The sequence below is a fragment of the Penicillium solitum genome (genome assembly GCF_028829755.1).
Source record: "Penicillium solitum strain IBT 25940 chromosome Unknown utg000001l_segment0_segment0, whole genome shotgun sequence".
NCBI classification, from domain to species: Eukaryota; Fungi; Ascomycota; class Eurotiomycetes; order Eurotiales; family Aspergillaceae; genus Penicillium; species Penicillium solitum.
The window spans coordinates 6,623,669-6,650,839 of record NW_027072121.1 but is presented as its reverse complement, the minus strand read 5'-3'; the positions used below and the strand labels follow the sequence as shown (position 1 = coordinate 6,650,839).

General features: G+C 49.0%; 13 protein-coding genes across 13 annotated transcripts; 7 read left to right on the top strand and 6 right to left on the bottom strand.

Moving 5' to 3' along the window:
* Positions 1–220: 220 nt before the first annotated feature.
* On the bottom strand, positions 221–1,597 carry N7455_002533 (60S ribosomal protein uL14). The gene is made up of 4 exons (XM_040953303.2): positions 1,475–1,597; positions 1,253–1,303; positions 687–1,011; positions 221–603 (listed from the first exon to the last, which is right to left on the bottom strand). Exons 1-4 carry the CDS (start codon positions 1,486–1,488, stop codon positions 571–573), a joined length of 423 nt encoding a protein of 140 aa, XP_040816187.1. The 5' UTR covers positions 1,489–1,597; the 3' UTR covers positions 221–570.
* Positions 1,598–1,753: 156 nt separating this feature from the next.
* rpdA (histone deacetylase RPD3) lies at positions 1,754–4,106 on the bottom strand (the record flags this gene model as incomplete). The annotated part of the gene is made up of 4 exons (XM_040953431.2): positions 1,754–2,927; positions 2,974–3,515; positions 3,568–3,868; positions 3,924–4,106. The coding sequence occupies 4 exons, from the start codon at positions 4,104–4,106 to the stop codon at positions 2,034–2,036; spliced, it is 1,920 nt and encodes a 639-aa protein (XP_040816209.2). The 3' UTR covers positions 1,754–2,033.
* A 547-nt stretch (positions 4,107–4,653) lies between these two features.
* On the top strand, positions 4,654–5,895 carry N7455_002531 (proteasome regulatory particle lid subunit RPN11; the record flags this gene model as incomplete). Its single annotated transcript, XM_040953449.2, has 4 exons — positions 4,654–4,722; positions 4,844–5,097; positions 5,156–5,691; positions 5,750–5,895. 4 exons carry the CDS (start codon positions 4,654–4,656, stop codon positions 5,893–5,895), a joined length of 1,005 nt encoding a protein of 334 aa, XP_040816111.1.
* Positions 5,896–6,155: 260 nt separating this feature from the next.
* On the bottom strand, positions 6,156–7,031 carry N7455_002530 (uncharacterized protein; the record flags this gene model as incomplete). The annotated part of the gene is made up of 1 exon (XM_040953366.2): positions 6,156–7,031. The coding sequence occupies one exon, from the start codon at positions 7,029–7,031 to the stop codon at positions 6,156–6,158; it is 876 nt and encodes a 291-aa protein (XP_040816308.1).
* A 409-nt stretch (positions 7,032–7,440) lies between these two features.
* On the top strand, positions 7,441–9,176 carry N7455_002529 (protein translocase subunit TIM50). The gene is made up of 3 exons (XM_040953180.2): positions 7,441–7,722; positions 7,779–8,486; positions 8,545–9,176. Exons 1-3 carry the CDS (start codon positions 7,483–7,485, stop codon positions 9,133–9,135), a joined length of 1,539 nt encoding a protein of 512 aa, XP_040816272.2. The 5' UTR covers positions 7,441–7,482; the 3' UTR covers positions 9,136–9,176.
* Positions 9,177–9,376: 200 nt separating this feature from the next.
* N7455_002528 (putative C6 transcription factor) lies at positions 9,377–11,678 on the bottom strand (the record flags this gene model as incomplete). The annotated part of the gene is made up of 5 exons (XM_040953208.2): positions 9,377–9,795; positions 9,857–9,992; positions 10,044–10,425; positions 10,478–10,915; positions 10,975–11,678. The coding sequence occupies 5 exons, from the start codon at positions 11,676–11,678 to the stop codon at positions 9,377–9,379; spliced, it is 2,079 nt and encodes a 692-aa protein (XP_040816176.2).
* A 391-nt stretch (positions 11,679–12,069) lies between these two features.
* Positions 12,070–14,960, top strand: N7455_002527 (F-box domain protein; the record flags this gene model as incomplete). The annotated part of the gene is made up of 2 exons (XM_040953414.2): positions 12,070–12,346; positions 12,443–14,960. The coding sequence occupies exons 1-2, from the start codon at positions 12,237–12,239 to the stop codon at positions 14,958–14,960; spliced, it is 2,628 nt and encodes an 875-aa protein (XP_040816342.2). The 5' UTR covers positions 12,070–12,236.
* Positions 14,961–16,151: 1,191 nt separating this feature from the next.
* On the bottom strand, positions 16,152–16,727 carry N7455_002526 (uncharacterized protein; the record flags this gene model as incomplete). Its single annotated transcript, XM_065604297.1, has 1 exon — positions 16,152–16,727. The coding sequence occupies one exon, from the start codon at positions 16,725–16,727 to the stop codon at positions 16,152–16,154; it is 576 nt and encodes a 191-aa protein (XP_065462788.1).
* Positions 16,728–17,682: 955 nt separating this feature from the next.
* N7455_002525 (uncharacterized protein) lies at positions 17,683–19,011 on the bottom strand (the record flags this gene model as incomplete). Its single annotated transcript, XM_040953245.2, has 1 exon — positions 17,683–19,011. One exon carries the CDS (start codon positions 19,009–19,011, stop codon positions 17,683–17,685), a length of 1,329 nt encoding a protein of 442 aa, XP_040816248.2.
* A 1,992-nt stretch (positions 19,012–21,003) lies between these two features.
* N7455_002524 (uncharacterized protein) lies at positions 21,004–21,702 on the top strand (the record flags this gene model as incomplete). The annotated part of the gene is made up of 2 exons (XM_065604296.1): positions 21,004–21,176; positions 21,330–21,702. The coding sequence occupies 2 exons, from the start codon at positions 21,004–21,006 to the stop codon at positions 21,700–21,702; spliced, it is 546 nt and encodes a 181-aa protein (XP_065462787.1).
* Positions 21,703–22,910: 1,208 nt separating this feature from the next.
* Positions 22,911–23,270, top strand: N7455_002523 (uncharacterized protein; the record flags this gene model as incomplete). Its single annotated transcript, XM_040953373.2, has 2 exons — positions 22,911–23,130; positions 23,182–23,270. The coding sequence occupies 2 exons, from the start codon at positions 22,911–22,913 to the stop codon at positions 23,268–23,270; spliced, it is 309 nt and encodes a 102-aa protein (XP_040816126.1).
* A 546-nt stretch (positions 23,271–23,816) lies between these two features.
* On the top strand, positions 23,817–25,076 carry N7455_002522 (putative malic acid transport protein; the record flags this gene model as incomplete). The annotated part of the gene is made up of 2 exons (XM_040953187.2): positions 23,817–24,794; positions 24,858–25,076. 2 exons carry the CDS (start codon positions 23,817–23,819, stop codon positions 25,074–25,076), a joined length of 1,197 nt encoding a protein of 398 aa, XP_040816160.1.
* Positions 25,077–26,022: 946 nt separating this feature from the next.
* On the top strand, positions 26,023–26,969 carry N7455_002521 (uncharacterized protein; the record flags this gene model as incomplete). Its single annotated transcript, XM_040953196.2, has 2 exons — positions 26,023–26,090; positions 26,168–26,969. The coding sequence occupies 2 exons, from the start codon at positions 26,023–26,025 to the stop codon at positions 26,967–26,969; spliced, it is 870 nt and encodes a 289-aa protein (XP_040816238.2).
* Positions 26,970–27,171: the final 202 nt, after the last annotated feature.

Below are 27,171 nucleotides of genomic sequence, written 5' to 3'. Positions count from 1 at the left end.
TAGATCTATTTTTTACTGTATTAATGGCATTGGATGAACTAAGGAGTTTGTATTTGGATACATATATTGCAATACACATTATATATATTTTCATAACGGACCGTCAAGCAGATAATGAAGTTGTATGACGTGACCTTTGTTGAAGTTGTGCCTCGTACAGCTGTGTAGAGATTAAATACGTTTACGTAGAGTCTACTCAGGGTCTACGTAGGTAGAGCCATTGGTGGTCATATCAGAGTTCATATATCGGCCAAAGAACAAACAACCAGGACCAAGTCCCCTCCCATACAGCCTAAAACCTTTAGGCCAGCCCTCGAGGTAACGGGCAAGGCAGTACAAAAGGATGTGATTTTAAAGTAATACTTCCGAGAGTCGCCAGTAAAGGGAGGGAGAAACACGAAGATGGAGGATAAAACCGGCTTTAAAATAAACAGTTGGATTTCGTCAAATGGACACCACCTGTCCAGCTCCCATTTTAATCCTATGGTCTCATATGCACCGCATTCCAGGTCCCAAGCAGATTTGAGGTTTGGTATCGTTCTTTTTCTTTAAAATTCGGGTTTTCTCTCTTTACATGACGACACCGGAGTTGGAGGCAATACGCTGGAAAAGAAGTGTTAGTTTTTGGGTCGGAGAGGGGGGAAACATGGAAATAAATCCATTTCCATGTGGAGTGTATAACGTACGGGCCAGAGCTCAGCAGCTTCCTTTCCGACGGGGCCGGTGATGGCGGAACCCTTCATCTCACCCTTGGCGTTGACGATAACTCCTGCGTTGTCCTCGAAGTACAGGAAGATACCGTCGGGGCGGCGCCAGGGCTTGCTCTGACGGACAACGACAGCGGGCATGACCTTCTTGCGGAGCTCGGGCTTTCCCTTCTTGACGGTGGCCATGACCATGTCTCCGACACCGGCAGCGGGGAGACGGTTCAGGCGGGCACCGATACCCTTGACGGAGATGATGTACAGGTTGCGAGCACCGGAGTTGTCGCAGCAGTTCATCACGGCGCCACTGTTTGACGAAAAAGGGACCCGTTAGTGAATTTGTTCTAGATCTTGAAGACGTCGTGTTTCGAATGCTGAAAGTGGAGATCCAATTTTCTTTTCCTTTCTTCCCGCCGGTCTTTTCGTTTTGTTGAATGGCGTATGTTTTTCTGAGGGCGTTTGGTCGACTGGAAAATAACTTGTGGGATCCGGCGGGCAAGAAAGGCGCATTCGAAACAGACTAGACGATAAGGAATTTGTAGACGTACACAGGCAGACCGAGAGTCATCTTGAGCTTGTTGCCGGCGGCACCGCCACGACTGTTTAATCGTTAGTAAATTCGTTCTTGTCGATTCGTTCTTTTCTCAAATCCGAGCCCCATTCTATCCTCTCGACACAAACGTGCTGTGTTGCTTGTCCATGCTTGCAAAATAATTCTGTATCGGTTCGGAATCGAATGGGGCCACGGAGGGAATCGCTGGGAGACTCACCCTCTCTTAGACATGATGGCTGATGATCACGGGGGAAGTTGGGTGAAAAAGGTTGGCGACAAGAGGTCGAACGTCGAGGATCCAAACTGGAGGTGTGCTTTCTCGCTTAGTGGGCAAAGTGCGTAAAATCTTGGCGTTGGCAGGTGATTGGCTGCCCAGATCCATCAACTTTGCCCTAATGCTAACCCCATTTGGCATAGTACCAAACTGTGCTGCCTGAGGCATCACTCGTATACTTCTAGGGTTCAAATGTTGTAACGTTTTGGAAGACTGCATTTCACTGAATAATACATTTGCAACCGTAAAAAAAGCTATGCAAAAAGAAAAGCAGATAGAACAGGGATGAAGATAAAATATGAAATGATTCATTGAAAGTCCATAAAAGCAATCCGCCATCCCCCGAAACATTTCAAGGTTAAACCTCGATTTGAGACTGCCATTCCGCCACGAGTAATGCCCTCCTGGTGTCAAGCAAGATGTGAGCACGCTGTTAAACCGATAACACCTTTCTGCCATTGTCCGTTGCGCCAGATCCGATATTGTCGTCTTTGCATCACAGCTACTCCTCTTTCTTGGGCTCTGTCATGTGTTCCAGGTTCTCTTCCTTGGTCGCGGTTGCCTCGGTGTCCGCAGTAGGAGCAGAAGCTTCCGCACTCTTCTCGAGGGTAGAATCAGCAGCCTCTTTCGGAGGGGACTGGGCCCGCACTGGGGAGGCGGTGGAGCCCTCGACCAGGGGTTTCTCCTCAGTAATTGACGCTTGAGCCGGAGGCTGTTCCGATGTAGTAGGCTCAGGGACAGCAGCGTCCTCCATGGTAGCATCTTCATCATGAGGAGGAGACTGATGTTGAGAAGTAGTAGAGGCTTCCTGTTCCTCGCTTTCAATGGCCATGTTATCGGCATCAGTCATGGGGGTTTCATCAGCGCGCGAGGGTTCCGGGGCGCTAAAAGGTGCCTCGGGTTCAGTGCGTGGGGCATCGCCCATATTAGCGTCGAGGGCAAAATCCATTTCTCCATCAGCCGCAGATGAGCCATCTTGCGGGGTTGCCATGCCACTATCCAGCCCAGAGTCCGGCTCGAGGTTTCGGTAGTTGACTTGATTGCGACGGCGCGAGGCGCCTGGTTGGCGACGAACACCGTTGGCGGCGTTCTCGTCTTCATCCTCGCTATCACTGAGCTCGCCAGCCTTTTCGGTGCGTTGGTCGAATCGTCGTTGTGTGAACCGTTTGTCTTTGTTCTCATCCTCATCGAGGTCATCCATAACGTCATCAGCCTCGTCGTCCATGCCATCCAAGATGGGGTTTCGTGGCACATCCGTCATTTGGACCGAAGGAGCAAATGCCGTGCGCTTGAGATTTTCGACAACCTGGTTGCGAATCTTGTCCAGGTATTCTCTGGTGTTGGCGTTATCCATGTTTGAGGGGCGGACATCAAGCTGATAATCAGGAGCGAAGTACTAATACAGTTAGTATGAGTTAGTCTGGAAGAGACGAGAATCTTACCTCATAGTAGTCGTTGTATGGCAGCTCTGATCCTAGGGGCTCTCCGACAAGGATACCGGTCTCATAAGCCCATGTTCGTGCAACATTGCGCATGGTGTAGCCACCACCGCCAAGAACCAAGGTTGGCAGATCAAAGCTCTTAACGAAGTTAACACAGTTGGCGTGTCCTCGCATACTCAGGTTGAAGCAGCCTAGGCGATCACCAGATAGACTGTCACCACCGCACTGAAGGACCACGGCCTCGGGGCGGTACCACTCCATCACGCTCTTAATAACAGGCTCAAAGATGCTCTTGTATGTGACATCAGTGATACCATCCCGGAGAGGAAAGTTAACTGCGTAGTTTTTACCCTGCCCAACACCGATGTCGCGAAGCTCACCGGTACCGGGGAAGTACTCGCCGTACTTGTGGAAAGAACAGGTCATGACGCGATCAGTCGTGTAGAAAGCCTCTTCGACACCGTCGCCGTGGTGAACATCAATATCGACGTAAAGAACGCGTTGCTTGAAGCGCAGAAGCTCCAGAATTCCGAGAACAATATCTTCATGGATGTTAGATTCTGAGACAGATATTTGAGGACCGAAGCGCCATACCATTGACATAGCAGAAGCCACTTGCTTCGCTCTTCTTGGCGTGGTGAAGACCACCAGCCCAGTTGACGGCAACATCGCATTTGTTGCGGTTCAGTCGTGCGGCGCCTTCCATGCTGCCACCAGCGCTGATTCCGCAGAACTCGAAGAGACCGTCAAACACGGGGCAATCGTCTCCAACATTGTACCGGCTCTGTTCCTTCGAGAAGTGGTCCATGTTGTCGGGTGTGACCTTGGACAGGAAGTCGATGTATTCGTCGGTATGGAACTGGGTCATTTCGTACTTTGAGGCAGGTTTCGCGCGCTGATTTGTTAGTGCAAGGGTCAAACAGGAGAAAAACAGGCAGAAGAATGCTCACATAAATCTCCATTTTCTTATAGAGGCCATAGTTCATCACCAAGCTGTGTGTCATGCGTATGCGATGAGGCTTCATGGGGTGGCCGGAGACATAGGCATAGTTGCCCACATCGGAGTCGTAGAAGTAAGCGACTTTCTTATTTTTAGACCCGAGGAGCCTATCAGAGATAGGTTCCAAAGCCATATTGCAGAGAACGACTGAGGAGTCACGAAATTGAGAGTGGAAAAAAGGTGAAGTTCAAGAAGTGTAAGTGAGATCCGGGGAATGATGAAGTAGCGTAGTTGCAGGCGCAATGCAGATATACTCCCAGGGGGGTAAATAGGCAGCGATGGCACCTATTGTCACCAGATCCCGCAATGCGAAGATTTGGTAGTAGAACTTAATCACAATAGCAAGCCAATGTCATTGTTCAGGCTGTATTGAAGAATAGATTGAGGAGAGAGAATCGCCCGCGAAGGAGCGGAAGCCGACCGAACCACACACCGCCTTCGTCAGGCAAAGCTCCCACGGCTTTGCTCATCATCACTCAACACGTCTTCGACAACCTTGTTATCTTCTCCCTAATATCACATCTGTTGGGGTTTTTTGCTATCTTGTATCTTTCTTTGAAAACTGTTTCGGCGATCCCAAGCTACTAGAGACAAATCGATTTGCTCCAGAGCTTCCAAATAGCGATAGCTTCGCCCTCTCTACTCTCGTTTCATCAAGTCTTTTCGGATATCTCTTAACTATGGATCGCCTTAACCGGATGCTCCAGGCCGCTCAAGGCATGGGGATGGGAGGCGCTGCTCCTGGTGGTGTAAGTTGGATAAGACCTCTAATCTCCTTGTTGGGGGGGGGGGGGGGGGGGCATTAATGGCAACACCCTAGCCTAGCTTCACCACGTTTATCTACATTGACTAATGAGAGCGGTTGTTTAGGATACCCCAAACCTGATTGATAACTCCGAAACCGTCCACATCTCCTCCTTGGCTCTGCTGAAGATGCTACGACATGGACGCGCGGGTGTCCCGATGGAGGTCATGGGCCTCATGCTGGGCGAGTTCGTTGATGAATACACAGTTCGGGTAGTGGACGTCTTTGCTATGCCCCAGAGCGGTACAGGTGTCAGTGTTGAGGCAGTGGATCCCGTGTTCCAAACTAGAATGATGGAAATGCTCCGCCAGACGGGACGGTAAGCCTATCAGCTGATATATAATCGAGGACTCCCCAATGCTGATAGTTTCGTACAGACCAGAAACTGTTGTTGGCTGGTACCACTCGCATCCTGGTTTCGGCTGCTGGCTCTCCTCGGTCGATATCAACACTCAGCAATCCTTCGAGCAGCTCACACCGCGTGCGGTTGCCGTTGTCGTCGATCCTATCCAGTCAGTGAAGGGCAAGGTCGTCATTGACGCCTTCCGTCTCATCCAGCCTCAGACCGTGGTCATGGGTCAGGAGCCCCGCCAGACTACATCAAACTTGGGTCACCTCAACAAGCCTTCGATCCAGGCTCTGATTCACGGCCTCAACCGCCACTATTACAGCATTGCGATTGATTACCGTAAGACGGGATTGGAAGAGAACATGTTGATGAACCTTCACAAGCATGTATGGACCGAGGCCTTGGAGATGAGTGACTTCCACGAGGAGGGTCAGCACAACGTGGACCGCATGAAGCAGCTTGTTCTTCTTGCAGAGGGCTATGAGAAGCGGATCAAGGAAGAGACGGAGCTGAGCAAGGATCAGTTGAAGACGAGATACGTTGGCAAGCTTGATCCCAAGAAGCGTATGTTTTTCCTTTCTTGTAACAATAACCGCAAAGAACAGCAACTGACGCTTTACAGACATCGAGGACGTAAGTCAACAGTTGATTGAGGATAACATTGTTGCCGTCTCGCGGCAGATGATTGACAAGGAAGCTTCGGTGGCACGGCAATCATCCAAAGAAGACACAAATGGTGCTGTCATGGAAGTTGATGAAGACCTCTAAAGAGTTAGAAAAGTGTGCCAATCAAACCGCTTTAATTATTTCTGATTGGTTGGGCTTTATGTTACCAAACCAGACCAACAGATGAATGAAATCTACTCAAATTTTGACATAACAATAATAAATTCATTGTCAACAAGAATGGCGTTTGGCCTGTTGTTGGAAGTAAGTGCATGTCTATAAGTCTGTTTCATGTCATCTATGCGCCGCGCAATGTATATAAATCGTAACAATATGAACAATATCCACCGATCAACGGACTATCACGACTCCAACTTGACTGTCTGAAGCGAGTTGCTCAAGGCTTCGACAACGTCAGGGGAGTAGGCCCGCAGGCCATCAAAGGCAGCATCCACGTCATTGATGTCGTGTTTCTCGTGAATGTCATCTTGAGTGTCGGTCCAGCCTCTATCAGGGCCCCAAAGGACCTTTTTCTGAGCATCCCGGGTTTCCGTAAGCAAACGAGTCATCAAATGTCCATTCTTCTCTACAGAGGGCCAGGCATCGAATTCGACCTGAACTAGACCCGGTAACCGTTCCAAGATTTGATGTAACAATTTGCCACAGAAGTCGGTATAGTAATCCTTGGAGATACGAAAGCCCTCAAACACAGGGTGTGAAGGGTCACACTGCACAAACACTTTCAACGTGCGCACAAGCTCCATGTCGTGTAATCCCAATCCCTGGTTTACAACCCACGACTTTGGGGGTGCGGTCCAACTTGATCCCACGATCAACTCAATTGTGGTGATCGAAGAGCGGTGGCGTCGAGGCAAAGCCCGGATAGTGGGCATGCGCAAGAAGTCCTGGATGGGGAACACACGAAATGTCTGGGTTGAATAGAAGTAGTGAGTGGCTTCGTCGTGAATTTGTCTCGAGACAAGAAATAGGGCGATGCGATGCGAGGATGGCGCTAGTGGTTTGCTCTTCTTTGCCGAAAACCCAACACTGCCACCGGTGCGCTTCAATGCACTCTTCCGAGTTGGCGTGAACAGGACATAATGATAAATGTGCAGGCGGATCTCGGACGGTAGATGGAGGAAAGGGAATCGTAGTAAGATCGGAGGTTCAGCCTCTGGTTCGGATTCGACATCGGAGAGTTGCTCCTCAAAATGGATCATCTTCTTTTTGAACCCCATGATTGCAAAATATGCAGGTGAATTCTATGAGATACGAGCAAGTCTAGTTTTGGACAGGAAGATCATATTTCTGGTAATCAGGTAAAAGAGAGAAAAAAGGAAAACTAAAAAAGATTTGTGTCCCACGATCGGAGCGCAGCTTCACGGGAAAATCCTTTGCTGCGCTCTTGGTAGTGGGAATGAAGAAGATCTTCGTTGGTCTCCCCAGCTAATACAACCCGGCATGCAGAGAGAAATTGCTTGATAGGTCAAATTAATGTCTGGGTGAACTTTCTGAAGAAGAAAAGAAAAAAGAGAGAAGACTTGACGGCCGTGGGGGTGGATATATAAACAAAGTGCACGGATGGTTCGGATCCTCCGCCGTACCGAGTCGCGCCGACTTTTAACGGGAGACTGTGGTTTATCCCATCATTCAGGACATACCTAGGTATTTGTTTCAACCCAATACACAATGCTTAGTCGTGCAGTCTTGCCTCTAACGAGGCCAAATGTCCTCGCCTCTGCCGTTCGGGCATCAACCCTGTCGTCGCGCCCCTCGCCGTACACTGCTTACAAGCTTTCCCCGGCCATCCAGCTAAGGGCGAAGTCGAACAAATCGAAGTCGAATACTCCCGAAGCAGCTCCAAAAGAATTCGCTGCAGAGCAACCCGAGTTTGATACGAAAGCTGAATCTACACAACCTTCCGAATCTGTGAGACTCTCTGAACCTTTTACGGAAATGAATCACCTCTGACGTTGTCTTTCCAGGTCGAACAAGAACAAGCCCCACAGACACCTCTCCCCGATCTGACACAAGGTATTCCATCGACGCTGGCCGCAGAATTGGAAGGGCGTATGAAGAAGGGACCATTGAACCTCACAGAAGATCCTGCTCAGTCAGAAGAGTATGGCGCGGATGGCAGAGGTGGTGGTGACATTCCCAAGGGCGGATATGAGACATCTATCGACCGCCGCAAGGCCCGCATGGCCAATATAGTATACGCTGCCATGTTGCTTGCTGGTGTTGCCGGTATGGGTTACCTGGGTCGCAACTGGGAAACCGAAGAGGAGGCGAGCCAACACCCTGAGATTCCATCTGGATGGAGTCCGGGTCTTTGGTACAGCCGTATCAAGGCCCGCACCAGCGACCTCACCAGCTACTACAAGGACCCTGCTTTCCCCAAGCTGCTTCCGGATGAGGACGCCGAGATGCGTCAGCCTTACACTCTGGTGCTCAGTCTTGAGGATCTTCTCGTTCACAGCGAATGGACCCGTGAGCACGGATGGCGTGTTGCCAAGCGACCTGGTGTCGATTACTTCCTCCGCTACCTGAACCAATACTACGAGCTCGTCCTGTTCACCAGTGTGCCCAGTATGATGGCCGACCAAGTCCTACGCAAACTCGACCCCTACCGTATCATCCGCTGGCCCTTGTTCCGTGAGGCGACCCGATACAAGGATGGAGAGTACATCAAGGTATGCCAACTTCTCTTTTTTTTTTTCTCCAAGTCATCAAATGCTAATTGTCTTCTAGGATTTGCAATATCTCAACCGTGACCTTTCCAAGGTTATTCTCATCGACACCAAGGAGGAGCACGCCCGCTACCAGCCCGAGAACGCCATTGTTTTGGACAAGTGGACCGGAGACCCGAAAGATAAGACGCTGGTCGCCCTCATCCCCTTCCTGGAATACCTCGCTGGTATGGGTGTCGAAGATGTGCGTACCGTGCTGAAGTCGTTTGATGGCACTCCTATCCCCGTCGAGTTTGCCAAGCGTGAGAAGGCGATGCGTGAGCGCTTCGAGAAGGACCTTGCCGAGGAGCAGAAGAAGAAGCCCTCGCGTGGTCTGGGCAACTTTGCTGCCGCACTTGGCTTGAAGTCTTCTGCCACCCTGAACGGCGAGCAGACACCCTCCGAGGGTCTCGCTCAGGGCAAGATGCTTTGGGATCAGATCCGCGAGCGTGGTCAAAAGAACTACGAGATGATCGAGTCAGAGATCCGCGCGAACGGCGAGAAGTGGCTCGCTGAGATGGCAGCCGAGGAGGAGAAGGCCCGCCAGGAGCAGATGCAGAGCATGAAGGGCTCTTTCACTGGCATTTTCGGTGCTGGCTCTAAGGACCAGTAATCGGCGCGAGCCAATTGCTTTTTTTTTTGTCTAGCACATCATGAGGGGTTCGTTCTGAGCATTAATGAACGAGTGTAAATTAGGGTTTGGGGTTTGTTTGATTTTTTGTACAAAATTTTAGTCAGAAATTTTAATATGAGAAAGACTGAGATTGAATTGATATCAAGGTCGTTGGGCTTTGGATCCCAGGGTATATTGTTGAAATAAGAATCTAAAAGTATAAGTTCAATGATCTTCCTGATCATGTCAGGTTCACATCTTGGAAGACAGAGACATCCCATATTCCTGTCATGTCAAAGGGGAAACCGTCCATCGTTCCAAAGGTATTAGATATTGACATCATGTCGTCAACGATATCGTTGTTTGTTTGAGTCTCGGGCAGTGATATCGCGGCCGGGTTGACCAGCCCGCTGTCTGCCATCGTAGTTGTGAATGCCTGGTCCATTGTGGCACCGGTTCCGGGAAGTCGGTGCATAATGCGTTCGCAGTGATCCAGGCACATGTCTGCTACATCCCAGTCTTCTTCTTCCCGCACACGACGCAAGACAGAGCGTAGGGTTTCGACGTTCGAAAGACATGATCGTGCAACTTCGCTGTCGGTGGTTTCGAATGCACAACGAACCAGCAATGTCGCTGTCGAGGTGAGATGAAAGGCGCTATCTGTCAAGAAAATTAGGACAAAAAGAAAAAAGGAATGACCAGAAAAAACGCTTCAACGTACAGGGTAGCCAGAACTCTGCGAAGTTATCCTTTCGTAAGGACGTCATAAATCCGACAATCTCCTCTGCTGACTTTCTGCATTCCGTTTGGAAATAGCGACGTGCCTCGGTGTTTTCCGTTTCAGAGTTGTTGACTTCCTGCAAGGTTGTTAGAGACCACTCCTTTCGATGTTCCCCTATCCGGCTTACATTTAGTTCAACTCGGCTGACAAGCATTTTGACAGCCAAGAAAGCTAGTTGCAAGCTGCTTGCTCCGTAGATTCGTTCTCCAGAGTGAATCGTGGGTCCTCGCAACCAGTCTGGTAGGGAGTCTTCCCATATATCTAGATCCGTTCGTATTTGTCTGAGCTTCTTGGATGTCTCACGTGCGGGTTTGTGTTGAAGCCCATAGACTAGTGGTAACAATTCGCCCAAAGTCTCGGTCAATCGGCATAGGTAGATGTGGCAGTGTGCTGCTCTCACACGTTCGGTAGTGCGGAGGTGTGATGGGACTAATACGTCCACAGTGGGTAGAGGCACGTCGTATTGATTTTTGGAAATCTGAGGTGGGACACCATGACCAAAGCTTCCCCTGTTTATTGTTAGGTCTATTGCAAGCAAAACGAAAAATAGAACAATCTTACCAACGATCGTGAATGACAACTCCCCACCACAGACGAATCCGCTGGTTCTTTTCTGCTTGGGAGAGCTTCCAATTGCTAGGATCACGGTTGAGACCAAGGCAATTTGCCAAAGATAACATGCGGCCACAGCTGACGGCGTTGCCAGTCATGGAGAAAATGGGTCGCCCAGTCAGGTCAATAAGCGCGGCACTGATTGTGTCCAATCCAGGAGCTGAGAATTCCTCGTGCAACGCGGCGACGGTCATGTTGATCGCATATCGAACGTCGGGCTTCGGGTGACACGCAAGCTTTTGTGTGTGTTTCCAATATACGAGGGACATGGAATAGACTTGACACACTAATGCAGCTGGTGGGTCGTGCAGGTCATCGGTGATGTATGATTCCCAAAACGATTCCCCATCGAAGATGGGAAAAGAAACGTTAAAACGATCAATGAAGCTGGAGGGGGAAATATTAGCAGGGTAGAAGATGGGGGGAAAGGCCAACGGTCAACATACAGTCTCACCAGGTCGTGTTTGAACGGCCCGAGTATTTGTTCGAGGACCTCCTTCTGGTTCTCACCAGGAGGTGTTCCTCTTCGCATACCTTTCCTTCGCCGCGAGATTGTGGTGTAAAGGACTGGTTTCCGCGGATCACTGGAGTAAATATTATACGGGTGACTCTTGGGCTCTTCCGATTGACTCGTCCGCTCTGGGGGCATGTGTTTTTCAATGACCTGGGCATCTTCGGCAACCATAGGACCAACAATGAGAACTGACTCATTCTGGGGATCGTCCATATCTTTCCGCCGCGAATCACTTCCTCGACGACCACCCGACGAAGTCGTTCCATGGGGGCTGGGTCCATTGATTGGCTGCCGGGGCGGGATATTCTGGCTCATGTGCGCGAGTCCATCGGGACTGCGCTTGCGCTTCTGCCCCGGCACGGCCTCCATCGCTGGTGGCCCCGGCCAGGATTTTGAATCCGGAGCACTCAAGATAGAAGAATCCGCGTTGGCCTCCTCTTGGTAGTGACAATCGGCACCTTGCACGCGACACAAAAGACAAGATTGACCGGGTATATCAACTGTACATCGAGACTTGCGCTTGCGACACAAGTCACAGGCGCGGACCTTGTGGGAGCGGTAGGGTCGAGCGCCGGCATTGAATCCGGGGGATGGGAGCTTGGAGGAGGAATTGACTTGGACTGGTGGAGGCGACATGATGCGCGCCCAAGTGTGAGGGAGTTATGCCGAGGGGCAATACGGGGAAAGCGAAAGAGGGTGATTTGGAGATTTTTGGTCGGGGTGTTTTCGGAGTCGGCCGATTAGCGGTTGGACAGAGTGAGGGGTAGGAGCACGAGGCCTGCCTGGGAGAAGCAGGCAAGGACAAGAATTGGGAGCTCTAAACGGCTAGGGAGCTGTATCCGAGAGTCAAAGCTACAGGCACATCATCTTGTACAATGTCTCCCCAGATATCAGAATCCGGCGATCGCATTTTCTTATCAAAATTGAACTGCGGGCACCCATGGATCCGTGTGGGGAATGATGACTCATCCCAAGTAAACAGCTGACATAATGATTCTCTGCCTCAGGCTCTGTCTATTTTTATCTTTGGACTTGGCGTGGACAATGCAGGCGATCGGCACGAGTTGATTCATTGATGCTGGTGTCCCGCATGGCCTTATGGGGCGACAGACTGCACAGCCACAAGGTCACCTTTTTTCTCAATAATGCCCGCAGCGTGCTTGATCCGTTGTATGTAGATAGAAAACGGTGATTATGGAGGATACCCCCCTCCCCGAGGACCCTTTGGTCCATCAAGCGGGCTCTCCTGTATCGCCCAGCCCAAAGAGCTGCTTTGACCGGTTACCACTTAATGTGATTGAACAGTAAGTTTTCATTTCATCGGGTACTCGAAACCTTGTGTTCGTCCGACCTGTGGCCTTACGGTCAGTCATTGAGTGTAATTCTTACTGAGTCAATAGCATCCTATATGCTTCCGATGCCAATACATTTGCATCGCTATCTCTGTTAAATCGAAGATGGAAGCATTCATCCGATTCTGCGGCATTGTATGCCTATCAGTTGTCACGTTGTTCATCCTTTTCCTGGGCTCGCGGGGTCATTCCTGAGGCAGAAAATCTCCCTAAACTCAAGCGCCAATTTGTCAAGGAGGTCAGGCAGAACGCCTTTGATGCATTTCTACGGCCCCGGCAAACTCTTGTGCGACTACTTTCGAGTTCTATGAGCTCGTCAACGGCATTCCCACAGGGTGAAGTTTTTCGATTCTCATTTTCAGGAAATGGTCAAATGGTTCTCTGCATCAGCTCTTCTCGCATTGTCATATTAGACGTGACTACTGACCCAGTCGCCGTCAAGCATGAGCTTAAGACTCGAAGGCGGCCACTGGGAGCCACAATCCGGGATGATAGCTCTCTCATTGCTGTTTTATCTTCTACGCATCGAGTTCATATATACCGGCTCTCTGGCGATGAAGCCAAGCACATTCAAGTTATCACGCTGAACGATGCCCCAAGGGATATCAAATTCTCTCCAGCAGGTAGTGTGCTAGCATTAGCCTTTGAGGATAGTATCGAGGTATACGCTGTTGGTGAAGAGGCTTTGCCAACCGACCGCCGGGCGGTGCGTTGTCCCCGTGTCGATTCACTTTCATTTTCACCTGATGGAGCGATGCTTCTTGGCTTTACAGCTGAAAATATCGTCACTATCACTCCTCCTTTCTATACTGAGACCGGAACGGACGCCTCACCCGGAGAACTCGAGATGCGAATGTGGACAACACAAATCCTCTTTCCTGAAACAATCCCTTGCCATATCACTCACGTGTCCCTTATTGCTGGTCAAGAGGAAGCTGACGACCACTGGGTGATGGGATATGATAAACAATTGGGGGCGTTTAGGGCGCTTCAATTAAGCAATAATGCGGGAATCGTTTATTTCGCCAGTCCATTCCTCGCAGATGAATCTCGGGAAATGCGACCAAGCATGAGACCCGCCACGGATGATGCGGGGGAACTTTCTGCATTGGGGTTCCAAGATTCAGAACTGTGGATATATGGGATGCCTAGCTTGGGCGCTGGTGAAATCACTGGTACCGAGGTTGGTGGTGGTCATCATTATGGAGGTTGCGCGCCTCGCGACAATCTAGCACAGCTTCAGAAGATCGTTCAACAACCTAAGATCTTGATCCGAGGGCGGCGGGTGAGTGACATGCACGGTATCACATCCGCTCATTGGGTACATTCCGACTCAAGACGCCGTCGGAGACTCGTCGCAGTAGCGCCTGGTGGTGTGCGCTCACAGAACTTTGGCCAAGAAGATATCCCAGTTGACGGTGGTCGAATTCTCCTCCTTGATTTTGAGCGCTCTACTATGAATGGTGAAACGACTGAGCTTGATATCGAAGTCGGAGAAATGGCACCCAAGATTCTTATGGAGCCGGACTCTTCTTTGGACACGGAAGTTGAGCTTGAAAGAAGGCGAACACGGCTACATCGGGGCGATACTGCTACAGCATTCGCAGCCCGTGGTAATTCAACAATTACTCGAGAATCCCGAGCTCTGCCACTTCACTTCCGCCGCAACAGTCTTGCAGTTCCCACCTCGCCAAGCGAGACTTCTCGAGCCGAAATAATCGACCTTCCATATGACAATACGCAGCCTCGTTCCAGTGAAGTTCTCCACCGAGCTGCCACTGTGGTTGCATCAACCCGTGGGCGGTACGACCCTCGATATCGCAATTCCAACAACCCCCGACAGATTCCCCATGAGAGTGACGCCGATAATTGGGTTCCACCTCCTCCTCCTTATAAACGCGAGACGGTGGACCCATTGCCAGATGATCTACAGCGAACGCTTCTTCCCCCGGGGAATGTCGCCAATTCTACCTTTCAACCTGGCAGAGGACAAACCGCGCGTGTCGCGCAGCAATCAACCCGCCCTCGCCCACACTCTGTCAATTTCCAGAGCCTAGGCAGTTCGACTGGGGAAAGACGCAGGGGGAGTTCCATTGGCAGAGACCTTAACCCAGAACAATTGGTTCCCCAAGATTCGTTCACGAACAATTTATCGCCAGAACCGCCTCGATCTGCTTCGCGCCCACCTATGGCGGCCCAACCCACCACGCCTACGTTTGCTGTATATCCAGCCGGACTACCCCCACAAGAAAACACGATGCCTCTTCCATACTTGAGGGCCTCGGCACTGGGTGATGCACTTGGTGATGCCTACTTCCCATACTCTGTATCATCGCCAAACCTTCTCCATATCCCACAGCCATATGAAGATGGGCAGGGCACTGCAGTAGATGACGAGCATGAGATACCTCAGAGGCAAAGGTCTTTCCACAGGCGGGTTTCAACCGAACCCTCTAGCTTACCGCCGCCAACAAACGAGGAATGGCGCCGGCGCATTCAGGATTGGAACGATAACACAATTAAGGAGCGGGGTCGTAAACGAAGGGGGAAGTGCCATGTCATGTAACGTTTTCTACCATATGTCCAATTCTCCATCTAGGATCACTGTCAAATTAGTAAAACGAATGTTTGTTTCCAGTCTAATAGTCATATGTATTAAATAATGTAGATGATGTACCTTATACGATGCCATTAAGTGGCGCTGTGTAGTAACTACGTAGCTACTATGTATTTTGCTTCATATCTTTTTCCATAATGGGTAGCAGTTCTGATGTACCAAATGGCCGTATAGAGGTCCCATTATGATGAGTTCCCTGTTGCCACTTAAAAAAGCCGTCATTATAGTAGTAGCCCGTCACTCCTTTATACAAAGAGGGTCTTCAGAGGAAAATACTTGCTGAGTTGGCAAGTTGGGAGCTTAAAACTACGTTTCCTTTCCCTTTGAGACTAATATAATTGTAGAGCGGCCGCTCTTGAACAGGACTCTTACAGAAGTAACCATTAATTGCAACGAAACAAGAGTATTCAATTGACCGAGGTGAAAAGACAGTCAAAAACCAACAAAAAAATGCTATGCTTTGTGGGGTATCACTGAAACAACAAAAAAGGATCCGCTCAGTTGCAATGGATGCTGGATCTGTACAGACAAAACATAAGAAACCCACACAACGCCTGAAACATGACATGCATGTTCATCCCAGTTTTAATATCCCCTTGTACAATGTCCCATATTTCATATCCCATCATGATCCGTAGACCATACACCAAACCCGGAGTTTAACCGGTTGAACAAAGGAAACGCTGGGAGGACGAATGAATTGATGGAAGGAGTCATGGGTCCTGCAAAAAGCTCTAACAGTCAGTAAATGGGAAAACGAAGTTCGGGCGCCCATAACATACCGAAAATTTCCAGCTTTCTTGGAAAGGACATTCGTTTTTGTCCTTGTTTATTCCTCATCAAGGGCTCTTTTTTTGTTGCCCGGGGAGGATGAAGGTTGAAAGTGATTCCGAAGGTTGTCGGAATATCTGTCCAGAAGAAACCTTATCGAAGGTCTGAAGAGAGGACAAGCTTGTCAAGCAAAATTGCCGCACATGGAAAGTGATTATGGACGCCAAGAGGATCATTCAGAGACCTGTTTCGGGGTCTGGAGAATAACAAACGTATTGAATGAAATTGACGAACACAGAAAGTGCGTTTCCAGTGAGGACACAGAAGATATCAATGGTCTTAAAGAGGCTCCTCCAGCAAAGGCTTAGCTCAAGGCCCGTGGAGAGAAAGGAAGAAGCCGGAAACCAGGTTGAATTGGCTGATGAGCACACCTGATTGTTGAAGATGTTTGTAATTTGAGAGATGGTTCACATCTTCCAGTGAGGTAATGTGCGACCACCGTTGGAAGGAAGTCAAGATGATTGAATCGGAGTTGACCTGAAGATCGACTCTTGGTTTTGTCAAATTTGACTGGAAGCATGGTTGAAGTCGGAATTCCGATTGATGCTGATGGCGTTCTTGATCCAGCAAAGGCTTGTTTCGTAGCCCGGTGGAGAACAACTCGATCTGAATTGACCAGCAGATTTGTGGTGGTAGTGGATTGACGTCGAATTGATTTGTTTTCTCGCAATGTTCGTCCAACTGAAGCCGTCCCGTAAGCTCAGTGGAAGTCTTTCTTTTTTCCCCCTTGCAATCAAGGCCTGGTGAGATGACCGATGAAAAAGATAGCGAGTGGTGTTCACGGCACAGAAAGAGGATGTCCGATGCAGGGAATGCGAAGTTGTCGTTTTGTCCAGTCAGGTCTTCCCCCCAGAGGCCGTGTGGAAAATCTGACGCTGTTTGCATGTTGGTTGAATTATTGATGCAAATGAGAATGACCATGGGGTCAAGTAGTTGGAGTATGGAACCAGGCAGGTTTGGTGATTGTTGTCCCGCCAAAGGATTGTTGAAGGAATGAATTCAGCCAGAACCTCGTTACCGAAAGGCTGTGGTGAGGAATGTAACACATGGAATACTTTTCACAAATGTCGATGTGAACCCAGCAGGATTTAATTGAAGACATGCGAAAGACACTCAAGTTGTGTCTTGGATCTGAACCTCTCCCCAAGAGGCCATGACGAGCACGATCGCGCGAGAGTCCGTTTAATCGTTGATGCAGACGAGGGTGAACAAGCCCGGAGAGAAGATGATAATTCGAAGAAGGCAAGATGGTCGACTGAGTAGATGCAGTCGACTCGCCGTGGAAAGGATTGACCGATACGACTCTTTTTTTGAGATAATAGTCGCAGCCGTGGGCTGAACCTCGATTGGACGATGAGGCGCGGTGTTTTGTAAGGGTGGCCGTGGTCGAGGGCCGAATAACAGAAGTCAAATGGGCAAATCCCAGAGCCCAAACAACAAAAAAAATAAAGCAAAGCGGCGTGAAACAAGAACGTCGCGAGACCTCTCGCCTCAAGTGAAAATGAGAGTGAAGTGAGAGTGAAGTGAGAGCAAATCTCTTTTTTTGTGGGATTTTCTGTCGTCATTTTTTTTCTCAATGTCTCTTTTTTTTTTGTTTCTTTTGTTTCTGTTTTTTTTTTGAAGCATATTGGCCAGTCAACTCAATCTCCAACCCAACCACCATACGGAAAGCTTCTGAGGACGCTCGACGCGGCCCCACCACAGCTTTGCACCAGCAAACAAAAGCGCTGCAGGACAGCCGAGAAGGACCTAAACAACCCTCCGAAGAGAGGAGTTCCTTCAAGGTTGTCCCACTCAGACACATTTGTTGCTGGTACATGTCCCACCTCCACCGAAGCGTCTAGGCACGACGCTGTCGACGGCGACGGCGGCGGCGGGACGGCTGGGGCAGAGCGTTGTCATCGGGCGTAGTCGTACCACAGTCCGCAGGAGGACCAATGCCCACATTCGCGAACAAGGGAGTTGGAGAAGGAGGACCACTCTGCAGATCACCCTGCTCCGCCAGACGACCAGGAACGAAGACCGGAGCCAAAGCCGACAAAGGCGTCGAGCTCGAAGACATCGCAAGAGAAGCACTGGAAGCGTAAGAGGCTAAAACATCGGAATGCTTTAGTTCCTTCTTTTCCTGTCGTGCTCTCTTTCCTTCGCGATGTCTCTTTGCTTGCGACGGACGGTTCTTCCTGCTGAAGTACGCCGGGGTGGAATCAGGACGCTCATCATCCGCACCGTTGCCAATCGAACCCCCAGCCGGAGCCGGAGAATCGTCATGGTCGGAGGCATAGAGAGCAGTCGAGTTCCAAGGGTGCCGAGAGACCAAGTTCATGCGAGCGTCATCCGTAGTGTTCACCAGGTCAGTGGTATTGCACGCCGATTCTGGGTCCGGTGCTTGCTCGTCTCCCAGGCTTTTGGCGATCCGGTGGACCCAGATACCTCCAGACTGAGAGAGAACCGACACATGAGACACAGATTCGGGACAATTGTCTGCAGCCATGACCCAAGAAAGAATTTCCTCGTCCGTTTCCGTTGGGCCCGCGATCAGACGATCCATCTCCTCGTCAAAGGAAGATGAATCGTCCTCGGCCACAAATTGCACACGTGCAATCTGCGGTTGGCCCTCGAGAACCTTCAGAATCCACTCAATCAAGGTATCAAGTCCGGAGTGCGATTGTCGTTGGTAAGCAATCAAGGCCCAGGGGACTTGTACGAAACACCAAACACCGAAGAACAACAACGTGGCGTAGAAGCCATGCCCGGGCTTGGATCCAAGCAGGGGGATGTGGACAAATTCCTCGGGATCAGAAGATGTCACTCCGTCACTTGACCAAGACGAGACCGGGATGGGTACCAGGAACGGGGTTGGAAACCAAGGCGGCATATCATCGACCAGGCCAGGCTGGACGATGACATCCGTTCCAAGGCTAACCAACAGAAAGTCCGTCGAGTTTGCATACCCATGGCCAACGTGAGAACGCGACTCCCATACAGGATGCCCGCGCTGGGAGGCGGCAGCGTTCACCAGGTCACAGAAGGCCCACGACTCCATCGTCAGCTGGAACGTACCAGACAGACGCCGCATGAACGACTGCTCTGGAGCAGTGAAACCCGGGATGGGGAACCACTGACTCCAGAGAGTCATGCCCACGAAGATCCCCAAGAAAGGGATCAACATGTTGAATTTTTTTTTCTGCACGGGGAAGAGACAAAGGCATTAGCATGTGTCAATATAAAACAACAGAAGGAGTCTGAGGTAGAAGGGTCTTACTTTTTTGAAATAAAAATGAAAAACAAACGCCGGCGAGGCCGGCACACGGGGGGAGCAGAAAGGTAACAGTGCAGGGGGGGCGCTGTTGAAAACTGTGTTGGTAACTTGAGAAGAGAAGAGAGAGAGAAAGAAAGAGAAAAGTGAGGGGGGAGGGGGAATTTATAGGAGACCCTGGGTGAGACCCTGGGTCCCCAAAGGGAAGGCACTGCGCAAATGGAAGGAACGATTGACACGATGGACACACGTTATGTGTCTCGACCATTGAACTTCCATTTTAGGAAGGGGCGATTACCAGGGACGAGACAACCCATTGTCCCCCAGGGCCATCTATTGAGCCTATTGAGCACCTTTCAATCTAAAATGAAGCCACTACCAAAAAGGGACTAAACGACTATTCAGCCTTAAGCTTGTTACCCAGACCAAGAGTCCATTGCTACAGGCTCTGGGCCTTGTTACTTAGCTTCATAGATACCGGCTTGGGTCTTTCTGTGGAACTTGCAAACTAATAATAACCTCACTGTTTCGCTCCAACACTAGCACTGTAGATCATGAGAGATACATGGGAGACTAGATATGCCTATATGGCTACATACATTATGGATAGCTGTAGTCCACCTAGTCAAAACATCAGGCTTCTTTTTCGGTCACCACCCCCAGGCCAACAGGTGTCAGTGGACGTTCCGCGACCCGATTCCCTGTGACGGACGGCCTCAATTGTCTCTTGCACTCATGCTCACGATCATTTACCGATCTGAAACCCCCGTTCCACCCCCAGCGAGTCGACAACGATAACCGAGGTAGAATTTCACATGTCTGTTTTATGGCTACAATAAGCCCCTGGGAGTTCCGGGTACACGGTGATATAGATCGAGACGAAGCCACAGGGACTAGCAAGCTCTTCGTCCGACAGGACCCGGAAGTCTAAATTTGTGGGGATTATACTGTCAAATATCCAGCTTGTCATGTCTGAATGTTAACACAGACAGACAGCATATCCTGAGTGAACACATCAACGGCACATGAAACCGATATTTACAACGTCGACTAAGATGGCGCTTTCCTACACGTCCCAGAGAAGCTAGGCAAGATTGAAGCCTCACAAACCATCCCGGGATAAGCAAACCCGTCAATCGTCTCAAATGACTGGCTACTATATACAGATCAAATTCTTCCGATCAACTACTGTTCCAAGCCGGATACGACGAAATCGAGGACAATTACATGGCAAATATGCTCTCCGAAACAATACAGCCGCAGCTACCACCCTATATGGCAGCGGACCAAGCAGACCCGCGTTCTACGACGACCGAGCGGCCGTAGAAGATGCCTTGTGACTCGCAACCGGTATCTCGGTATTCGAGGGCAACAGCGAGCACACCAATAAGGATGAAACCTTTTTATTGGATTGTATTACTACTGCGTGGTTATACATGCTGGTGACCGGGACAGAAACACAAGAAGATCAATCTTTGAATTTGACAGGGTCTGTGGAGTGTCATAGTGATTCTTTATAGTGCAGACCAACATCATTTCCGGGGCGGATCACATTTTCGAATGGGTTAATCTTATTACTCCATTTGCTGACGAGCACCCCATCCTTGTAGCACTGATCGAAGGACTCTTTATCTCGTCCATTCTTTTATTTATTCTTTATGCATTCCCCAAGATCATTGGTCTCTATTATGCCCTCTTTTGCACAATGGCTTTGGTTGCTCTTTGTTTCTTTTGTTCCTATATTCAGCTGGCTAGAACTATATAAGGATACTCGATGCACTGCATCGTTTAATTCAGAACAACATATCAACAATCCCACAAGAGACTTGAGTCGGTGAATAAGCACTTTACATATTCTTCCTCGACCTCAACCAGTTTAGTGAGCTTAGTGCCAACTTCATCGTAATGACTCCCAAGTACCCCAAGTTTGAGCCACAGGGCGAGTCCTTCCGACGATGGATGGAGCGTGCCGATGAGCCCGGATGCCTTATTCCTAGGAGCACACTTACTATCGAAGACCTTGATCCTAAGCTCTGGATGGTCGTTACCAGCCCGCAGTTCCTTGAAGACGACTGGAGGTACTGGGTCGATATTTTTGGCCTACCAGTTAACGACCCAGCTATCAACTAGGAAGCTATATATCGATTCCAATCAGCCCTTAAACACAAAGGCGATTTTACACTTTGGATTGGTCGAACGGGACCAGGCGTGGTATTTATAGACAATATCAGGAGACAGCAGGTTCCCACGAACTTTTACATGTCCGAGTTTACCAAGGCTTTCTATGAGTCTCATTTTCCCCTAAATACCCTGAAGTGTGTTATTGTCACTAATATTGGTCAAAAGCACACCAAGCCCTTCATTCGGGATCATATCTACAAATCCCGGGAGGGGCTTGAGTTTCCGCCCAAGGAGCCGCAAACTTGGGAGTCTCCTTCGCCGGAGTTTTGCGGTATTCTTGGTACTCCCATTGGTAAAGTTGTCGCGGCCTTTGTCCTGTGTGCATATGGTCAGGGAGTGAAACGGATTCCACGGATCGTGACATTCCATACCGGTGAAAACTCGAGTAAATATAACCTTCGGTTCGATATTGAGGATGTTTGACAACTTACCTTGATTAGTTTGACTAACTCTCAGCAGCTGTTTTCTCAGATATAGATGATATTTTTCTTTGGCGAATGGGTGATTAAGTACTACTGACATTGTTATTAGGGTGTGTTTACCTGGTGTTTCGGTTGTGACATGAATGAATCTAGAAGTTTTCAATTTCGAAACGATCCTTATTTTAGTTTAATCCCACGTAGGTTTTATTTTACGCTGTAGAAGACATCCCATGGGACCAATAAGAGCACGAAATTGGTCTGGGTTTTGAACCATGTAAAAACCGTTGATTTTTGACTATTTAGATCAACCATCCAACCCGGTATCAATTTTGTATAGAGAATAAGGAGAGATCATTAAGTTGCTCGCAAGCATTATATCTCTTGGCGAGCTTACTTGAAGAATATCAGTTGACGTTTTAAGGAGCATTCAAGTACGGACACTGATGATTATTAACTAGATCGCAATAATCTTCTCTTTGACCGAGATGTGGATATTAACTTGTAGACGATTCATGGATCCGATGATCGTGTTAATGGTGCAAACCCACTCGATGCCCTTGGCTGCTGCCTACAGAAGTACCGGTCTTTCATTTTTTTTTTTTTCTTTGATGTTGGCCATTTCTCTTTCTCTTTCTTTCAATTTATGTATAGTGAACTTCCAATTTTATTCCTTCAAGTTGCTATGTACACTTGAATTGACCAATAAAATTCTTATGTAGTCTCGATGACAAGCTTTAAACTAAATCCATGGACCCGAATATCGAAGCCACGTCAGTGCTATTTTTGGGCATTGTTTTGTCAAATGCGACACAACGTGTAATTGGTGGATACACTTCTGTACCTCCAGGACTAACTAGATAGGTAGTGCTCAAACATTGAATGTATCGTTGGAAAAACATGGCCAATGGGATGGTTACGCCCAGAGACAACACATCAGATTGTAAATCTGAGGTATCGGGCACTTGCTTAGAACATTTGAAGTTTATTTGTTTTGTTTTTTTTCTTTTTTCTTTCATCCCCTCTCTTTCTTCAACTCTCGTTTCATCTGTATCCTAGTCCAGCACCTAGGCATAGGCATCTACGGTTCCCAGATCGCGGAGGCTCTCTCCTCCATCATGCACTGACCCACCTCTTATAATTCAAACTGCCATAGCAACACCAACTGCAATTCCCCGATTTTACTCAAGCCTTCTTTCTATTCTATTCACAATGGGGCTCTCGAACGCAGCAATTATTGTCATCGTCCTCGTCGGCTGTCTCGCAGCAACCGCACTGGGAGCATCGCTCTTTAAGCACTACAAACCCGCCGATGGAGAGACCCCGTTCAGTCCCGGCTACGAGCAGAAGGTCTACATGGCCGGAGTGCGAGCTCGAGGATTTCAAAGTCTGAGGCAGATCTCCTGGGGTGGAAGAGATCTGGAGTCTCGTTGTATGTTTCTGTGATTGCTTGCTCTGATCCTCTCACTGAATCGTTGATTAGATCCTCCAGCGGGGCCGGGCTACTATCACCCCCACACTTACACCGAAGACACCACCACCTACACGAAAGACACAGGGAGCAGCTCCTAATTTCTCCTTTTCTTTTCCACTTTCTCACGCTCACGAATTACATGGATATTTGCTGGAATGAACACGGGCGTTACACAAGAGGGATCTGGCGTTACACGGGGTTACAGCGAGTTACAACGATGATGGGTTCTTCTCGGGGGAAAAGCACTAAGATGTGAATGAGTTCGCCTGGTTTCAGGGGACTAGGCATATGCTTCGGAGGAGTATTCTGATTCGGTCGGCCATGGTGGTTTGGACAATTTTTCGTCTCGAAATTATGATTTTTTATGGTATGAGGTGGCCCTGGATCTGCGCGCAACAGATCTCGAAATTATTTTATTGCAGCCGATTTGCTTACATATGTATCTGATATTCACAGTATTGCTCGAATCAAATCAAAAAAAATTATCTTTAACAAAAAATGAAGCAATTGAATGATCCGGAGATCTAAAGCTCGGGATGGATGACGTCAAGACTAACCGAACCTACTTAACTAGATATCCTCGAATTTATCAAAGACATGGCAATCATCCGCTCCAATTGGGGGCGAATCGCACGAAACCACCCATGTCAGATCAGCGAGGCCTCATTCCGCCAGCGGGGCCGTTGTCTCGCGCCCTCTGGAATTTCTCATCGGTGTGGTTCATCGTTCCCCAAGGAACGGGGATAATAGCGGTGATACTCTATCGACTGAAATACCAATTCAGTGGACTAACAACACTCGCAACGATCGTATGGATCTACACCATCGTCCAGCTCGGTTTATTCCTCATCCTCTATCTCGTACGCACATTCCTACACCCAAGACATGTCCTACACCAGCTGCGGAACAACAGCGCCGAAACATCCTGCCTCTGCTGCATCGCCATCGCCTTCACCTCAATCCTCCAGATGGCTGTCTTCAAATACGGAGACACAGCCGGGCTAGCCATCTACATCCTGTGGTGGGTAAACACGGGCATGGACATGATCGCCTGTATGGTGGTCCCATTCATGCACCTCAAGATGCAGCAGTCGGGCACGCGACACTTACAGGCTGACATGCTGATGCCATTCCTTGCGGCATTGACCTCTGCCGCAGGCGGCGGGGTTATATGTCAGCTCGCGCGTATCAGCCCCCGACTCCAGGTCCCTGCCATCATCATCTCCTACCTCGAAATCGGGGGCGGTCTTGCCCTGGTTGCTTCGTTCAACACCATTATACTCTATCAGTACTTCGGTCGTCCGTTCCAGACAGCGGACATGGTGTACCAGGATATGATTATGTGCGGCCCTTACGGACAGGCTTCGGTCGCGCTCCAGGCTTTGGGCGAGGCTGTTATGGCCGGTAGCTTTGCGGCATATGATCGCGGTCAACTTCTGACTGCCAAGGCGGCTGGTCCGTTTGCTTTTATCAGCCATTTTACTGGTCTTCTTGTCTGGGGGTATGGGGTCTTTTGGTGGTTCTTTGCCATCCTAACTATATGTTATACTCTGCACACACAACCCGGGGGCTGGAAGCAGTCACGGTTCACCATGTCTGTGTGGTCTGTGGTTTTTCCGTGGGTATGTAGGCTGATTTCCCTAGTTTCCTTGGCAGGTTTTCTAACAGTCCTTCGATTTCTCTAGGGTACTTTTACCAATGCTGCCGTTGAATTTGGGAGGCTTATGGATTCTCCTGCCTTCGATGTGTTTTCCACTGCCCTTTTGCTGCTGCTCGTATTCATGTGGGTCATCATACAGCTCCTGACCCTGAAGGGCATCGTGACAGGGCGAGTCTTGGGGCTGGATCACGGATGGAGAAAACCATATGATGATCGACGGCCTGCAATAATCAAAGAAGCGTGAAACATCCCAATAATGCCTCGGCTCGGAATCCCAATCTCGCAGTATCACCATGTAATCTTGGCAAAAAGTATGTTGGACTCCACAGATCTTCAATCACAGCCCTGGAGGGCACTCAGGGTATGCACTATTATATACGATGCTTTGCATAAATCCCGTGCGGACTTCCGAACATCCGCTGATATCATCAAATCGGCGGAAATTTGGACCGTGAGACGGCTTTCGGAACTACGAGCAGCCGACTCCTATAGAGGTTTTTTTGTCGAGCTTCAAAAGCGCTTGTAAACAACATGTTTTCATGCTTTCATGTTTGGTGGGGCCATTTATATACATTTGAGCCAGGATTTCGTCAGAGGGTATGGGTATTTGCCAGGGCTGAGAGGTTGAGGCTGTGAATTGCCCAGTCGGGCGCACGGCTCGGAAATCTCTCCGTCACCGAACTTCAAAACGGCGATCCACAAATCCCTATGGCCAAGTCACATAACTTACCTACCTAATCCGAATAGAGTATGGAGTATGCAGTGGACTGATATTGAAATGCCTGAAAAATATGACTTAGAGAGCCTAGGGCCCATGGCCTCGAAAAATTGTAGATGCCTAGCCAGAGTTTCAGAAAACGGCACAGATGCAACAGGTTTCTACTCCGTATGTGTTAAGTATGTGTTAGATGTCCCAGGCAGCCAAGATCTGGTTGTCTTTTTAACCATAAAACCCCCCGTACTCGTACTAGTATCCAGATTTGCTGCATTTGCTGATCCACCGCATTTCCAGGGCTCGTGCACGTTGATACGAGTACGGCCATGGGGCCAAGGCTGACTAGCTACATGTATTTATACTAAAATCTTTCTTTGAGACTTTTTAGCTCTCAGGTCTCAGTTCTTAACTCTCACCCTTTGCTCTTTTTTTTTCTATTGTTTCGACTCTTCAACTCTTAACAGAGAACAACAATATGGACTTTGCAATGGAGTCCCCAGATACTATGCCAAGCTATGATAGCGACACAGCAAGTGAAGAACGGTATGTAAAAATATTTCTGAGAAAAGCATATACAAACTCTTTCATTCTTCTAAGAATTACGTCTAATTCATTCCCAGACCATCATCACAACCCGCCAACACCAAAATCCAAGCCAAATTCCAAATAGCCCGGCCGCCCCCAAAATCAAGTCAACTACTTCGACTCAGCCCCAAACTACTCCTCCAAATCCAACAATTACCTCCAAACCACCGACCAGTACCTGTACTAGAGATATGGCAACCACCACTCCGCAAGTCAAAATTGACAAGAGGATTCCCGCAACGCCCAAAGCTCGGCGCGAGGGATATCTACGCAACCCTCAATGAACCATATGTCACCCATAAACAGCCAAATCAACAAGACCACCCCAGAGAACCAGATACCCAATCATATAATATCCAAGAAAAGGATATCGTCGCTGCAATGTGCCAACCGTCAAGCAGCGAGAACCCCATATCATCATCAATCCACTTCCGCGACACAAGATGCATCTGGCAAGCCAGTCCTAGCTCAGCAGGTTCTGAGAAAGGCACTAGCTACAGATTCATCATTAAAAAGGAAGATAACACAACCGACAAGGAGCAATGTCGCATGATTATGCAGTGGGAGAAACGGGAACTCTCCGGGTCTTCGGATAATGAACAATTCGTTCTTATGGCGATTGACCGCAAGGCGCGTCGGAAGAGTCGCATTGCGACGATGACTCGGGCTGGATTCGATATTTCTGTGAAGAAGAGTTCGATTTTGGATCATCTTCGCACTTGTTTGGTGTTGACGGAGCCGGTTTCTGAGGATTCTACGGATTTGGAGACTTGGGTGTACAACCTTGTGTTGACGCTGGGCGTCACGGTGGCTTCTCAGGAAGGGTGGTTGAGTTGATTGTCTTTAATAACCTGGAGGAAATATGCATGTACCTAAGGTACCTTGAACAGTTTCTGGGTTATACCAATATTTCTCCCAATTGGCTACTTTTCCATATCCAATCGGAACTCTTTAGAATGCTATACCATGTATACGAAACCACTTGGGTTACTAGTGGGTATGTATATTGGATTCGCTATCACAGACCAGTGGCAGCCAT